Source organism: Haplochromis burtoni, unplaced genomic scaffold (assembly GCF_018398535.1).
Source record: "Haplochromis burtoni strain Fernald_Lab_line unplaced genomic scaffold, NCSU_Asbu1 Contig_15, whole genome shotgun sequence".
Lineage (NCBI taxonomy): Eukaryota > Metazoa > Chordata > Actinopteri > Cichliformes > Cichlidae > Haplochromis > Haplochromis burtoni.
The window spans coordinates 2,729,180-2,746,917 of record NW_024582376.1 but is presented as its reverse complement, the minus strand read 5'-3'; the positions used below and the strand labels follow the sequence as shown (position 1 = coordinate 2,746,917).

Sequence of the window (17,738 nt, the reverse complement as noted above, 5' to 3'; positions counted from 1 at the left end):
AATAACTATACACGAGCTCTTCTGTCCTATCAGCTGAACTGTGACTGCATGCAGTGAAAATCTCAACAACCAATCTCATCAGAGTTTGTTGCAGCGATGGCTTCAACAGTGGCGTGTCTAGAAAATTTTTGTTGGGGGGCCAGGTAGGGGCACAGATTTGGAGAAGGGTGGCAGATGTAATTGGCAGATAATGTTAAAAAAATTCTACCACCGTTAACCATAATTCAGTAACCCTATAAACCTAATAACCAAATGCACTTTTAACTCTTATTAGAATGAGATTTTAATCACTATGGTGCAAAGTTTTTAGATACTGTGTTGATGAAGTACAAGAGATACAATCAGTGCTTTGTCAGTGCTTATTCAGCATTCAAGGACAGCAATATTTGCATAGTGTTTTTACTGACATATAGTGCACATATGTTTTGGGCAAAAACATTTTTGAAGATTAAAATACGAACATTTTTAACATACAATTGGGAAATTAGCCAATGCAAAACTTTATCTGCCTATTAAAAAAAGAAGATAATCTTCTCACAAACTGGTGTTTGATTTTGAAACAGGAAAAAAGTGAGGAAACAACTGAAAAGACTAACATTTGAATAGAACCTGAAAGCAAGTAAATACTTTCTATGCTGCCTTATGGTAAACTTTGGTAATATTGATAAAGAACAACACTGGCTGATGATGAAATACTTTCAGCTGGTGACACTGCCAGTATTAACCTGCAGGGCTGGACTGGGACAAAAAATTGGGCATTTTGACTACAGACCGGCCCACCAGGTATTAAAGCCATAAACTTTATGGCTTTAATACCTGAGCCTTTCATTCAAAGGCTTTGAAAGCCTTTGAATGAAAACAAACGCTGTTGTGACAGTGATGTACAGTCTTTTTGGTATATGTATGATTTCTATACATTTTACGTCAGATAAAAACTTTGTTCGCAAGATTCAGATAATTATTTAATAAAAGCTAGATATTTTAAATGAGAATAAGAAATAAAAATATTTCTTTGTGCCCCCCTTTCCCTGTTAATGCCCTACCTGGCCCCCCTGGCAAAACTTTCCTAGACCCGCCCCTGCACAGTTACCAGCTGTCAGCTGCTTAGAAAAGGATCCTGGTGTTATTTGTCTCTCAGAAACAGTTCATAACTTCAACTCATTCATGTCACCTAAAAGGTAAACCTGTTTCTCCATCACCTGTTCAGCTCTGATGATTCAGTAAGGACATCTCCTGGTTTCAGCTTCATGTTTCCCTCTCACCAGATATACAAACTGATATCATGACCAGCAGGTTTACAGCTGTGGCTCCAGCAAACATCAGCTGATACTAGAAAGTAATATTAAATAAATTCTAACAACAGCTGATCAAGCTTAAACATGCTGCTGTTGTTTAGGGCGACATCCGCTGGTTTCCTCTTTCTGGCGCAAAGTGGGCGATAAACAAACAAGAGAGAAAAGCCGATCAGCTGATCATTGATCAGTTTCATGATTGAAGTAGAAACGGGAGAGGGAGGGGAGAGGATGAGAGAAGAAGAGGCAGCTGTGCAGCCTAACGACAGAATAACTCCAGCTTTGTGTCTTTTTTTTCATTCTAGCTGAAGTACGGGACAAACTGCGTCTCTTCTCAGCTCAATACGAAACGCGTAATATTTTCTCTGAATGAGGGACCATTCCATTTTTAAGGAGCCGTTGGCAACTCTACCAACTAACCTTATGAATAAAATAAAGTTCACTATCAGTAACATCATAGCACCCACACAGCTGTATAGAAACTCTGACTGTAAAAAGTCAGCACAACGAAAATAAACTCCACCTAAACTTGGTTTATATCTGACCCAGAGAGACTGCAGGTCATAACTTCTTATCTGAAGTTCAGTTCACCTGACACTCGGACTGGCGGCTGCTTCGGGTCTCTCCTCCTCCTGCCTTCCCTCATCCACCTGTTGCCTCTGTGGAAGCTCCGCCGTAGCCACCACCAAACAACTGAGTTATTTTTACACATCGGCCAGCATCTGGCCAATCCACCACCTCTCATTGTTCATGCCGTTACAAAATAAATAAATAAATAAGTCATCAGCCAACCGGACAAATGCCCGGTATGCCCGATGGCCAGTCCAGCTATGTTAACCTGCTAATCTTTCGCAGAAAAATTGTTTTCTGTGGTGCCGTCTTTCGTGATTGGCTCTCCTACCTTTGCTAACAGGATGCTCATAGTGCAGAAGCCGATGCTGCATTCACTTACACTCGGATATCTGAGCTTCACTATGAAACATAATCATACATTTGATATTTCATTGAATTTTATTGTTTTAGCTTCGGGGTGGCCAGTCTGGTTTGGGGGGGCCCCCCAAGGCCACCCCGCTGGACACGCCACGGGGCTTAAATTACCACCAATCATACACTGTAGTGTGAAACTGCTTGAAACTATATTCCTCGTTCAGACTCACATGGTACATCAAATCCATAGAGCGAAGGTTTACATTAAAGAGACGGATGCAGTGCAGGAGGTCAGATACCCAGCCAAGCTTTCCACTCCTGAATATAATACGGGATTTAGTCCGTTAAAACAGCCATGCTGCTCCACATTTCGCCCTTCGTCCCCGTCCTCGTACTCCGCTTCATAACGACCGCTGGCAACCACAGCTGATGTCTGACTGATGGGAGGCACGACGTGCAGGCCGCTGCTCTGGATGTGGTGGTTCTGAGGGACAAAGGTAGCGGACGAGCTTGTGCTAACTTGTGGTTCTGCCACCAGACTGTCGACTCTCAGCTCCTCCCACAGGTTACCTGCAAAAAAGGAACCACAGGTCATATTTTAGAGAGCAACACCAATCATTATTTAGCAGGGATGCTACACTCACACAACAGTTTGCTATTTTGTTATTTTTACAGTTAAAGCAGCCTGCAGAAATGCAGACTGATCTAAAGTTGTGTAAAAGATTATGATGGGCTTTGTCTACCAAGCAAGGAACTCAACTCTTCAGTGCTCTCTGGTGGGCAAACTATGCAACTAAGACACGGCTCCTAAATTCCCTTTTCTTTCCTATCAGCTTTTAAACCAGTTTGTCAGTATCAGTAATAAATATCTGCTGAAGCTTGCACAAGCAAATCTTGGTGCACTCATTTTCCCTCCGTATTGTCCCTGTCTTTCATACCTTGCAGCTGAAGGTCAGTCAGACTGGGGTTGAGCATGTCAATGTCATAAGTGGTGTCTCCCTCCAGCAGAAACTCCTGCATGGTGGTCCTGGGCTCAACACTGTAATCACACTGGAGAGCATTGTTATAAACAGGTGGTATCTTCCCAGCTACCGGTGAGTTGAGGCTTCCAGTGGATGATGGGATACCGGCTGCAGGCTGCTGTCCACAGGGTGAGAAGAGGGCGAATGAGTTGCTGGGGTGTGTGACAGCAGGGGGGAGGTAGAAGGGCTGCTGAGGCTGAAGGTGAGCATAGTGTGACTGGCAAATGGGCTGGCATGCTGGGCGAAGCTCAGCTGGAGTACAAGTAAAAGCGGAGGGGTTGTAGACGGGGGTCGCTCTGGTTAATGTGCCTGATTTGGGGTTCGGTGGCACAGACCTGAGTCTTTCCGGTCTTTCTCCCAGTAGTCGATCAAGATCTTCTACAGGAAAAGTAAAATAAGCAAAATAAGTAGTAGAAAAGAATCTTCTGTATACCTTAATTTCTACTCTGCAATTTCTCAGGTTGGATACCTACGGGACTGACCTGGCTTTGCCATGCTCCTGCGAATAGTAACGGGGTCTTTCCGGCGCCACTTGTGCAGCTCCTCCTGCATTTTCTCCACCTTGGCTGGATTGAGCGCCCACAGGCAGCCTTTACGAGACGTGCTGCCATTCTTGTTCTCCACCTTCTCAAAGCACTTATTCAGGGACAGATTGTGCCGCACAGAGTTCTTCCATCCATCAGGAGCCGTCTGAACACAGGAAGAAAAAGATAAATGAAGAACATTTATGTTAAAAGTGAACCACTTGGCTGCCGGGACACCTCAAATGACTTTAAACAAACTGGACAAATTCTCCTGATGGCTCATGAATGTTATTATGATTCATTGTTTCGGGGAACACCCTATACAGAATTCCAAACAGAACATTTTTCCATAGTTTCCACAGTTTTTTTTTTTCCACATCTTGAGTATGACTTTGAAAGAAACTCGACCTCACTTGCCTGATTGTCTTCCGCTGCATGTGTTACATTCTTGTTAAAATATCTTGAGAGCAACTATAAATTAATTGTGAACCATCTAATAAAATCAGGGTACTCAGTCCACCCTGCAGGGAATATTACAACACACAGTATATTAATATTGCCACCATCTGCTCTGCCAGTAAATGGTATCTGCATGCCATAACAAGTGTCCACTGAACTGCACATAAGTGATGTGTTGATTGAAGCATTTAGACGTATCTAGAAACAGCTTTTACAAAGTGAACCCAACTTTTCTTCAAATATCACTTCATCTGTCTCATGTATATTCGAGCCCTGCAGCATATGTTTAACTTTTTTTTCATTCTTTTTTTTTTTAGGCAGCTGTTTGGAAAACAGCCATCTATAAGCCATCTTTAATATGAATAGCAGCAAGTCTTTCAGCTCCCTCCAGAAGTTACTCTGAACCTATTGAACTGATTCATAGATGGATGGAAAATGTAAAATATTTGTCGTTTGCAGGGTTCAAGTCCAACCCTGCAGCTGCCTCATTTATCAAAATTAATGAATAAAGGCATTCATTTTTAACATGATCACATCTGTCAACTGCTATACAAAAATTTATTATTTATATATCTCTGTTTTTACATCAGCTCTGACACAATGCGGCTTTAACCACTAAAAAAGTATAAAAGTATTTTATCCATCCATTCATTTTCTTCCGCTTTATCCGGGGCCGGGTCACAGGGGCAGCAGCCTAAGCAGAGAAGCCCAGACCTCCCTCTCCCCAGCCACTTCCTCCAGCTTATCCGGGGGGACACCAAGGGGTTCCCAGGCCAGCCGAGAGATATAATCTCTCCAGCGTGTCCTGGGTCTGCCCCGGGGCCTCCTTCCGGTGGGACATGCCCGGAACACCTCACCCAGGAGGCGCCCAGGAGGCATCCTTGTTCGATGTGGAGTATTTTATGAGCGTAACTAATCTAATCTAATCTGTTACTTAGAACTCCTCACCAAAAAAAGGATGCAATGCATTGATATGTATACCTCCCTCCAACAAAAAAGTGCATCACTGTTTTATTTGTAAATTAATACCGTGCGTGAGAACTGAGAGCAAATAATGTATAGCAGGGGTGTTAGAAGAAATGGCCCAGCAAAGTCCCCAATTCAGCCCACCGAACAGCTTTGGAAAGGAGGCATGGGTTTTCAGAAATGTTCCCAAGCCCATGAAGTGATTTCCATGGTTCCCAGAAAAAAATTGCAATATCAGTAAAACATTTAAAATCGCTTAATAATGAAAAATGCTCCATTTAAATATATGAGCTACTGTCTTACAACTATTTTCTGTTACGTTTGTTAACAATTGTATTTTTCTGTCCTTTACCCTGGAACAGCTGTTACAAAATTGCCCTTAAAAAACGTTTCTGAAGTACTGAAAGGTTTATTTATTTAAACTACTATTAATTAATTAATCACTAAGGAAAATACGCTTGGTATAAACTGCACACATATCAATCAAGTTTTAATGGTAATCTATTGAATCTTTTACACTTTAAATTCGCAAAAAGAAAAACCAAATCAGTTCGTTAATCAGCATTTTGGGCATAACGATTTTTTTTGAGTGTACACTCATGGTTCCACTTCGATTAAACACACAGAATAACATTTAGGAAGCCCATTACAATGAAGTCCCACATGTCAGTTCAGTGTCAAGAGACACTTGTATACTCAAGAACACAACAAAGAGCAAGGGAAGACTGGGACAGACACAGGAAGTTGAGACAGCTGTGAACACAGCAGCGACTAATCTGGAGTATAGATTAGAGATGGCACGATACCACTTTTTTATGTCCGATACCGATACATCATAAATTTGGATATCTGCCGATACCGATATGAATCCGATATAGTGTTTTTTAATCAACAAAACTGTTTTTTTAAATATCTTGCTGCATTTTGTATAAGTTCATACTCAAGTTTAAAACAACAACTACACTAAAGCTATTCTGTTATACCTGTATGCAAAAAAAATATTTCATAGTTCAGCAATACTGATCAATCTAATAAACTTAAACCTACACCATCCTCCCTATTCTGGTATTTTAAAGAGTACTTAGCGTAAATATTAAGCAACCTAACTAATAGGGTTCCAACTCCCAGCAACAACAAAAATAAATAAATAAAAAATAGGGAACCACCCCTCACGCTCCACCTCATGATGCTTAATCGACGTAATCAACCTTAATTTGATGCAGTGTGAAAAAAAATGCACAGAAATCAATTATTTTTCAAGAAATATTAAATAGATTCAACATCTTTCTTCAACAAAATTGCAGACTGCACAGATGGTACCTTCCCAAAGGAAAAAGTACTATAGCTTACTAGGGTATATATATTAGACTTAATAGTTACTATATACAGTAATGGACTTCTATTCATTTTACATCAAATTAAAACTTTGGGTGTCAGATAATTATTTATTAAAAGCTAGACATTTTAAATGAGAATAAGAAAGAAAAGTATGTCTTTGTGCCCCCTTTTCCCTGTTAATGCCCTATCGGCCCCCCTGGCTAAACTTTGCTAGATCCGCCCCTGCACAGTTACAGCCGTCAGCTACAGTAATATTAAATAAATTCTAACAACAGCTTATCAAGCTTAAACGTGCTGCTGTTGTTCAGCCGCTGGTTTCCTCTTTCTGGTGCAAAGTGGCCAAAAACAAACAAGAGAGATGGACTCGACAGAAAAGCCGATCAGCTGATCATTAAGCAGTTTCATGATTGAAGTAGCAGCAAGAAGAGGCAGTCGCTTGTTAAGCTTAACGCAGGAATGCTTTACAAACATTCAGAGATGGACTTACACACTTGCTTTACTTCTCTCGGGGATAACTTTGTCGGAGATGAAATGCCGGGTTGCTAGCGAAGCTCCACATGCTATCCAGACCACCGACAGGTCCCGCATGCCACAGCCGCTCTATCACGTGATGCATACTGCTCCGACGTGCTAACGTTCTGAGGTGAGCTACGGCGTGTTGCAAGTTTTGTGAGGTGCTTTCGTGATATTTAATGGATCTGATTACATTTTTTATTTTTCTCCGATATCCGATCCAGTAATTTAGGTCAGTATCGATACGTAATATCGGATCGGTCCATCTCTAGTAAGGACACAGAGGAAGAAAAACTGAATGCAATGCGTATAGGAATAAGGGATTATCAAAATAAAACAGGAAGTAACAAACACTGAGACCAAAATTGAGACACATGAATTTGACACCGGGACTGGAAATAAACAAACATGGAAATATGACTGACTGAAGAGACAAACCATAGAGACTAGACAGACTACAACAGGAGCTCTTGATGACAAGACACAGAGACGAGACTAGAAACAGACTGGTCACGAAAGGGAGCTAATGTAACAAAACAAGAATCAGGAACTAGAAATAATAAACTATGATGCACTAGAAAATACAAAACTCAGGACTAACTAATACAAAGCTAAAACTTAAATCCAAGAAAGAGAATCAAAAGTCAAAAATAAACTCAAAGCACTGGGTCATAGTGACTTTGTCACATGCTTTGTTTCTATATCACATGTCTGTATGTTTACCCTTAAAACAAAAATGTCTTTAGCACACAAATGTCTCTTGAAAAGAAACCTTGGTCTCAGTGAGCCAACATGCTTAAGTAAAGTATTTAATAATAACGTTGTGGTACCTTGAAATATGGGAAGTGTTCAGTCATGAAGCTGTAGATCTCGCTGACTGGGAGACTTCCTGTTTTGCTGTTCTTCAGAGCCATGAAAATCAAAATGCTGCCACAATAAAGAATTTTATTTATAATTATATATTTTAAAAAGCTACCCTGCTTGTGATAGCACGCACAGTATTAAATATTAGTAAGTAAAAAAAGGTAGACAAAAGATTTAGCTTCAGACCTGTATGAGTAAATGGGCTTAGGAAAGATGGACTGTGTGGTGTCGTCCTGGTGTGACTGGCTGGAGAGACTATATTTTGAGGTGCTGGACTGGTCCTTGTTAGGATACAGTCTAGAAGAGACCTTTTGAGAACAGAGAAGAAATCATGATCTGACCACTGTGTTATAGTCCAATGTGCACACCATATCATAAATGCAAATATTAGATATTACTCGTGTCCTAAACGTCATGTCCTCTAAAGCATTTCTGAGTGCCTGAAGCAGGACACTCACCTGTTGTTGAGGACTTGCTGAGCTGTAGGATGGATAGCTCTGAGATAGAAAACAGGGAGGATCCACAGGTATGCCTGGTAGCTCTGGATATGAGTTCTGCAAATGTAAGTAAATGAAGGAAAAATGTTTGGAGAAGCTTTCAAGACAGTGTTTTTTGCTGTGATGTGGTGGATCTTTTTTTTTTTTTGGCCTGTCTATCTTCCTGTGTCAAATCAATCAGGCTGCTTTTGGCTGTACAAAACTTTATTAATATGGAAGGATAAAATGAGAGTATCATAAGGATAGAAACCTGAATGCTGCCATTGTACTGGTCCCAGGATGGTGGCATATCGCTGCTGTGCGAATGACTGCCAGGACTGCACACCTCATGCAGACTGCTAAAGGAAGAAGAGCACTGTTGTAGGCACTCTGTCACTGCTCCGTCACTGAACTGTCGCTGATACGGGTGGAAACGGTCAGCGTCCAGGTCCCCTCGCCCTGACCGTGAACTGATCATTCCATCAGCGCTGTGCCTCCTGCTCACTGCTGCAGTTCTCAGGCTCAAGGTGTTGCTCTTTTCCTGGGTGAAGCAGCTGCCTTCTTTGGTCTGTGGTGTGAAAACCATCATCACAGTGATTTGACACAGGCTGGATTTACTTGGAAATACAAATATGCTAACTGCTGCAAAACAGGTGGCACCCATCTCTCCACTTTAATTTTAAACAAACAATTCAAATAACAGTTTTTCCAGGGAATCCCCTAAGGTAAACAGAGAAGTGTGCCATCTTTATTTATTACTATTCTTATTTATTTTATTGTTATTTAGAGTGTGGCCACAAAATAAAATGTGTCAGAAGTCTTTTTGAAGGATTTAAGATGGGTTTATTTATCCTGACAGTAGTTTAAGTTCTATTTAATAAGCATTAAAGTGGCATAAGTTGTATCTGTCTGCAAGTGGGTAGCTGTACAATCCCCGCCCTCATATACTTTGTTCTTGTTATTTTTGAAAAACTCACTCAGTTTAATTCAGAAACACTACACAGAAATGCAGATAGCAGCTAGATGTGACTCAAAGCAGATTCAGAACTGGTTTATTTGCAGTGTTACATTTAAAAAAAAGAAGAAGGTCATTTTGGGTTAAAATAGCAATGCCAGAGGCGGCTGCCTCTGTTTCTACCATCTGTTGATGTGAGGCTCCAAAGGGTTCACAGGTGTGTAGACTCACCTGAGGGGGTGATGTTTGATGATGAGATTTGCTGCTCGGGGAAAATGTCAGTGACTGTGACATCCTGCACCAAAACCTGCTGCTGTGAAGACATTTGTGAAAACAAGCTAAATGAGAAACGTTTGGGTTGTTGTCAGGGGCTTTAGTCAAATTGAACGTTAAAAAAAGCTGTGAAAGTAATTTACTAAAAACTTAAATGCTGCTTGACCAAAATAAGACAACGAGACTGACTCTGGTGTCATTTTTGTATGCTAAATATAATGATGTTGTATCTGGCAGCTGCTTAGCTTATCTTAGTTTAATCTAGCAGTGCACAGCTTAAAGACTGCACTGCTTGCTAGGATGTGACAAAATTGGCAAAAGCTGTGCAGTTAAAGCTCACATTTGTTTATATTTTGCTAGGAAAATAGGAAATTGATGCAGGGCAACGCAAAAGCATCTTTAACGCAGCCTTAGGCAAGCTTTCTTGTAATTTCTTCAATTAGTCTTTAAGACATTTAAAGCTCTTCTTTGGATCTTGGCTGCATTTTGTCCTGTTCTCTGTCAAGATTAGTCCACACTGTCGATAATGTTGATCTTTGGGGAGGCCAATCCAAGGCTCATAGTGTTCCACTGTGTTTTAAAGATGGCTGTAGACCAGGGGTCTCCAACTCCAGTCCTCAAGATACAGGGGGTGTCCAAATTCATAGGCTGCACCCTCCTGATGCCCCGTTTGTAGGCCGATTACGTCACAGCGACGCGACAAATGCTGTCCAAATTCATTTAATGTTTTTGTTTGGCTTTTTTCAGTGTTTTATTAGTTCGTGAGTAAATCGGTTTGGCTGAGATTAAAGTTATAGTTTTCACACAGCTGAATAAACGTCAAAAAGAAAACTGATTAAACAGAAGTGTGAGATGATCAAGCATTTACGCCAGTGTCCTGTTATATTTTACATAGCAAGGAGCAGGTGGCTGAATTTATTAAACTCCACCGAGACAGCCATCTATACTCCAACACAGCTGAATTAAATAGCTGAATTACCTCTTCAACTTGCCATCAAGTTTGGCAAAGGATTGGTAACAAGCCATTAATTTGATTCCGATGTGTTGGAACAAGGATGCATCTAAACGCTGCAGGACAGTAGCTCTCAAGGACTGGACTTCTACAGATACTCACCGTGTACCTCTCTTTTGACATTCATAATGGATTTGTATACATCAATTAATAATATCTGTTGACACTGATTTTCAGTCCAGTTGTCCAGCTTTTTCCATTCTTCTCCCTGTTTCCCATCTTTTAAGAATTGTTTCTCGACAACCATCCTTTCACTGAGAACATTTCCAATGACACTTGAGTAAACAGAACTGAAGAGCCAACTACATGTCTGAGGTAGTTGGTAAATTTTCATACATTTAAATGACATGATACTGATACTGTTCATCTGCTATAGAGTTTTCTAGGCCTGTGAATTCTCCTTTTCCCCCCTACCGATCCGGTTTCCTAAGTCTTTTAAAGACACACTGAACACTATACTGAGAAATGCCAAGTTTTCAGCTACTGTAATAACTCTTTTGGATCCACCTTGTTGGTGCTAAAATAACATTTCATGTCTGTCAAACTGTATTATCTTTGGCATTTCTCATAGATAAAACTAAAGATTGAAAACAACAATAATCAACTACTTGGAACAACAGGTTGTAAGTAACAAATTGCCTAAACATGCGATTTAAAATCAGTTCTTTGCAAAGTTGTCTGTTATGTTTTGACACAACACTGGTTTATTCCTTGGGGTGGGTGCCCCTTTTGACCTCAAATGATTCACATTGTTAAATGGCTTAACAAACAAACTAAACATTCCTCTGAAAATGACCGGGTACAAGGACAGGGCTAAATTAAGTGAAAAAGCAGCCAATGTCCAAAGGTAAAAACAATTGTTCAACTACTACTAAAAAATCTGGCTTAAAGAAATGAGGGGGTGGCTCAAGACTTTTGCACAGGACTGTAATTTGAAGTTGTTGTTTTACATTGGGTTTTGTGTTTTACCTGTGTCCAGTATCATGCTAAGCTAAGCTAAGCTAAGCTAAGCGGCTGCTTACTGCACTCACTCAACTCTCTGCTAGAGACCAACACAATTCCCTTCATTCTGGAGTAAAACATGACAAGAAAACTCAAGTGGACGGTGGTGAAATCTGATTCATATTGCTGTTGCCACATAAGAGGAATCAACTCTGACATGTTTGGGGAAAGCACTTCTGTTCACTGATCCTTTGTGATAATATCGTGTGAGTCATTTCTCTACTGTAAATCTGACAGCACGAATGCAGGCGTGGGAACAGCTGAGTTCATTTTCACCACCAGAGCGTTAAAACTCCAAAGTGCTGGTGGACGTATGTGGGTCAGGAGGGTTATCTGAAAGTGTTATGTGATCCCATCAGAGGTGTGAGACACGTGGCCCTGGTTCCAGTAAAGGTAACCTCAGCCTCCACATAAACCAAGCTCATTAAAACTGCCAACAAACCGTGGCGCTGGGTCACGTAAAGTAAAGTAATGCTGAGGCGGACAAAGTGCCTCTCTTAGAAAGTTTGTGTGCGGAAAAGAGAGAAGTAGCAATCGTAGCTCTTTCTGTTCACATCAAAGGAGGCTAAAGTGTCGAGGTGAAAGCTGAGAGATTGACGTTTTCATCACTGTGGCAACAAATCCTCTCATCTGCTTGACAGACACTGTCACCAGCCAGAACGGATGCACTTTTAGTAAGAAAAGAAGGAGCTGTAGCGGTGGCCATAATGTGTGTGTATGTGTGCTTATCTGTGTTTCCATAAATCAATACCTAAAAGTTGTGTAGTTTTTAAAAACTGCATCTATCTTAAAAAGAGAGGTTGTTCCTCTATCTCTTTGCTCATTTTGCACAAAAAAACAAAAAAAGTTTTGTAATGTTACAAAGATCAGTGTTCATGATTTCCATTTTATTTAAACATGAAACTATACATGTATTAGGGCGGTTGAGAGGCTCCTACACTTGACATGACACTACCAAGACTTTGATGTGAAATTTACCCAAAATGAAAAAACGCATACCTGTTTAGTCTTAAAAATCTTTCTCATATATGAAAAGGATTTTTTATTTTGTCCATGCTTTTTATGGTACTTTTGGATGACTATTAATGCACAAGAGACAGAAATTTAAGTGACTAATCTTGTGTAAGTATTAAATCTGTAAATAGGTCAGCTGTGAGGATTCATCAGCAAGTCAGGATAAAATTGTGCGCTAATAGTTTCAAGGCGCTTCATGACTCTCATGTCTGCTATTTTATTCTATTCCTTTCTATTTCTTATGCTTTCTAAATGTTCCAACTCACATTCCCTTTTAACAATCAGCAATCTAGTGAGTTTTCTATTTTATTTTAGAAAATAATTCTTTAAACTTAACAGAGCATGTGATACTTGTAATACTCTACATGAACAAATAATGTATTGCATGTATGCATTTCCATTTTTGACACTTTCCTGGATTTTACACAGTTAGCCTCTTTTAACTAGCATTTAACTGTAAACCAGGCTTTTTACTACTGAGATAGTTTGTGTCATTTATTGTTAGATTATGACCACTTGGCTTCTTATGTTTAATACATAGAGGCAGAATAGTCCAAATTAAACACAAGATCAGAGTTTTGTGCTAAGAGTGAATGCTGCAACCCTTTGATCTTCAGTTCGGGGTTATTTGTTATGTAAATTATTCAAGCTAAATAATCTTGTTTTAAATTATTGGAAATTATTTTTTTATGGGTGTAGATTTTACCACAAAGTGTCACAATTTCTGTGGCTGCATCTACACATAAGTTTTAATCATGATATAGAAAATATTGCATAATATACTTTTTGACCTCTGCAAGCAGCAGTAGATGTAGGATGGTGGATGTTATGCATGAAAAAATTCAATTTGTGTACTTTTTAATGTGAATATTAAAATGGGTTTTGTTGTGCTGTTATTTTGTTATATTTGATAAATTCAGTCAGGTGGTTCGGTTTGTATGTGCTTCAGTGGAACTCTTGCAATTGCAATTATTTTTAATGTACTGTGAAACAATAAGAATGAAAGTGACCATTTTATTCTATTAATTCTATTTGATACTATCAACAGTATTGTTTCTCCTCCAACTCAGCATGCTTTCTGACGAAGATTGTAGCACTTTCCTCAATTACTTTGTAAATAAGGTGATGGACTTGAGATCCAAAATCTCCTCGAGTGCCTCCCCCTATGAAGATGCCTCTTGTTGTCCCGGGTCATTTACTTCTTTTTCTCCAATCACACTCAATGACTTAATTGCAGTAATATATGCTATACAAAACGCAGCAGCCAGACTACTAACTCGCTCTAGCAAGCGAGCTCACATCACTCCTATTTTATGTTCTTTACATTGGCTCCCAATAGATTTTAGAATTCGTTTTAAAATTATTGTTTTAACGTACAGAGCACTAAATGGCCAAGCCCCAGATTATTTATCCAAGCTTCTCACAAAATACACTACTGCTCGCCGTCTCCGCTCACAGACTCAGAGTTTGTTGGTTGCTCCCAGAACACGTCTGAAGACGAAAGGGGGCGGAGCCTTTCAGTCTGTGGCACCAAGGCTGTGGAACAGTCTACCTCTACAACTACGTTTGGTTGACTCTGTGGAATCCTTTAAAAAACAGTTAAAAACTTTACTGTTTAAACAAGCTTTCTGTTGACCAATGCTTTTTACATTTTTATATTTTTAATTTACATTTAAACTCTATATTGTGTATATTGTGCATTTTGCTATTTATCGTACTGTTTATTTTAATCTCTGTGTGCAGCGCTTTGTGACTACCTGTCTATGAAAAGCGCTTAATAAATAAACTTTACCTTACCTTTATGCAATGCTAATGAAAACATTTTGACTTAAAGAACCTTCAACAGTAACATGTCAGATTCTGCCCTGCCCTATGGTGAGCTTATAATATGCAAATTCTTCTCTAATGATTGTATCACAGAAACAACACCGATGGCTGTCAGTGGAATGAATAATAAATAAATCACATGTGAAAGCTGACAAGCTGTGGACAAGACGCTGTAGCTGATTCAAATGTATGAATGTGCCCGCGGCACATTTCCAGCTACAGTGGCTTGCAAAAGTATTCGGCCCCCTTGAACTTTCCCACATTTTGTCACATTACAGCCACAAACATGAATCAATTTTATTGGAATTCCACGTGAAAGACCAACACAAAGTGGTGTACACGTGAGAAGTGGAACGAAAATCAGACATGATTCCAAACATTTTTTACAAATAAATAACTGCAAAGTGGGGTGTGCGTAATTATTCAGCCCCCTTTGGTCTGAGTGCAGTCAGTTGCCCATAGACATTGCCTGATGAGTGCTAATGACTAAATAGAGTGCACCTGTGTGTAATCTAATGTCAGTACAAATACAGCTGCTCTGTGACGGCCTCAGAGGTTGTCTAAGAGAATATTGGGAGCAACAACACCATGAAGTCCAAAGAACACACCAGACAGGTCAGGGATAAAGTTATTGAGAAATTTAAAGCAGGCTTAGGCTACAAAAAGATTTCCCAAGCCTTGAACATCCCACGGAGCACTGTTCAAGCGATCATTCAGAAATGGAAGGAGTATGGCACAACTGTAAACCTACCAAGACAAGGCCGTCCACCTAAACTCACAGGCCGAACAAGGAGAGCGCTGATCAGAAATGCAGCCAAGAGGCCCATGGTGACTCTGGACGAGCTGCAGAGATCTACAGCTCAGGTGGGGGAATCTGTCCATAGGACAACTATTAGTCGTGCACTGCACAAAGTTGGCCTTTATGGAAGAGTGGCAAGAAGAAAGCCATTGTTAACAGAAAACCATAAGAAGTCCCGTTTGCAGTTTGCCACAAACTAGAAGGGGACACAGCAAACATGTGGAAGAAGGTGCTCTGGTCAGATGAGACCAAAATGGAACTTTTTGGCCAAAATGCAAAACGCTATGTGTGACGGAAAACTAACACTGCACATCACTGTGAACACACCATCCCCACTGTCAAATATGGTGGTGGCAGCATCATGCTCTGGGGGTGCTTCTCTTCAGCAGGGACAGGGAAGCTGGTCAGAGTTGATGGGAAGATGGATGGAGCCAAATACAGGGCAATCTTGGAAGAAAACCTCTTGGAGTCTGCAAAAGACTTGAGACTGGGGCGGAGGTTCGCCTTCCAGCAGGACAACGACCCTAAACATAAAGCCATATCCATGTGTTAGAATGGCCCAGTCAAAGTCCAGATCTTAATCCAATCGAGAATCTGTGGCAAGATCTGAAAACTGCTGTTCACAAACGCTGTCCATCTAATCTGACTGAGCTGGAGCTGTTTTGAAAAGAATGGGCAAGAATTTCAGAAGATGATGGACTTATTTTAAATCACTTACACTGGCCAGCTATCACATTTAAAACATGGGCAGTTGTATTAACAATAAAACCCTATGATGGGAAACCTTAGGTTTTGGGATCCATATGGATGCTTCTTTGACACATAACCAATAATGTAGACAACAAGGACTAGCCATGCAGGTGCCACCCCTCAACCCACATGATCCAAAGGGTCCGCTGCCAGTTTCACAGGATCATACAGGACACACCCAGAAATTAATGTGGAAGATTTGGTATGTAGGTCAGTAGTATTTATTTTTGTGTTAGTAGAAGGCAGATAAATTTTCATTTGTGTCAAGTTAATTATTCCCTCTAAACTCAGTGATTCAGCGTTTCAAGAACTCCCATCCCACTCTTCACATATTTCTCAGCCCATTATGAAATCCTAATATGCAAATCTCATGATCTGAGGCAGTGCCAGTAACCGCAAATAGCTAAATAACAGGTAAGCTGAAGACGAGATACCAATTGTCTGGCTAGCTGAGTTGCTTTTCAGTTACGTCTTCACAGACCGGATGATTTTAAAGTTTGTGGTCTGGTGAGCAGGAAGTGGGTGGTACATTTATGGTTGTTGTATTGAATCAGTAGTATCTGGCCTGAATTCATGTGGGATTTGACTGCTGCATAATGTGTCATTTGTATTTGCATTTCATGGGGGTGTGCAAATTAGGGTAATGTTCCAAGACAGCCACATCCAGCTGGACTATTTACTGTTTTCATTTTAGTCAACTACTTTAAACCCTTAATTTGAGGATAGGGCATATGATCCCTCATTAGATCACATGTCAGTTGTTTTAATGGAAACAAATCTGGTGGCTGTCACTAACTATAAGGTATCAAGTAAAATGTGTTCATTTTCTCATGAATGCTTTTCTTGCTGCAGGCTGAAATTCTCTCTGGGTGATGTTGTGAGGATTATATAATGTATAGGGGTTCTTTTTAACTACTTGCTATCATGCAATTTGTTTGGAATAGATGCCTCCTTACGCCACCATTTTCTACAAAACACGAGGAAGCTTGATGCATATGTCAGCATTCAACTGTCAGAATAAGCAAAGCTAAATTATTACTGTTTCTCCCCACAAGCTAAGTCTTACGCACACGATTGTGAAGGTGGGTAATTCACCTCGAAGTCTGTTGTTATTGGGGGGGGGAAAAAAGAGCAGGCAGATCTGTTAATGGCCTGGATGATACCGATGACAGTTGTGTTGGCATGAGAACATTGCCACTCAAAGTTCAGAGGTTAATGAGGATTCCTCTCCTGCACCCATGCCAGCAGCAATACTGCAGTGCTGCAACTTTGCCATTAATAGAAGGATAATAAACTAACCCACTCATGGTAAGCATAAAAATAACAATGTCAGAAAATATCAAAGAAAGCTTACAAAAATTTACCACAACTATTCATTTCACTTTTATTTACATAGCGCCAAATCACAAGAACACTCTCCTATATTGTAAGGTAAAGATCCTACAATGATACAACAACTAGTAATTTAACTCACCTAGTTTTTGGATTCAGTGGCTGCTCTTTCTTGTCCCAGTCAGGTTCTCTCACTCAGCCCTCTAACCTCTGTTGACAGCTTAAGTCTATTTCTCCTGTGGACCTGTGCACCTCCCACTTCCTTATACCTGATAGTGAGGTACTTCGATTAGATTGACTGTTTAAATGTGTATGGAAATGGTTGATGGGTTGGTTTCAGATTTTGGCAGCTCGGAATATCATCCTCATGTTTTGAGTGTGAGTGTGAGTGTG

General features: G+C 40.2%; 1 protein-coding gene across 6 annotated transcripts in view; it reads right to left on the bottom strand.

The window, feature by feature from the left end:
* Window positions 1-2,034: 2,034 nt before the first annotated feature.
* Window positions 2,035-17,738, bottom strand: part of foxn1 (forkhead box N1) — a 21,425-nt gene continuing 5,721 nt past the window's right edge. For 2 of the 6 annotated variants that reach the window (XM_005915910.3, XM_042218128.1), the window contains exons 2-9: window positions 9,568-9,649; window positions 8,653-8,949; window positions 8,364-8,459; window positions 8,092-8,213; window positions 7,872-7,968; window positions 3,724-3,931; window positions 3,158-3,619; window positions 2,035-2,789 (exon numbers count right to left, since the gene is read on the bottom strand). In XM_005915910.3, the coding sequence (XP_005915972.1) occupies window positions 2,479-2,789; window positions 3,158-3,619; window positions 3,724-3,931; window positions 7,872-7,968; window positions 8,092-8,213; window positions 8,364-8,459; window positions 8,653-8,949; window positions 9,568-9,649 (1,675 nt within the window). In that variant the 3' untranslated portion in view covers window positions 2,035-2,478. The other 4 variants (XM_042218129.1, XM_005915915.3, XM_014330465.2 and 1 more) reach the window with 4 other exon arrangements.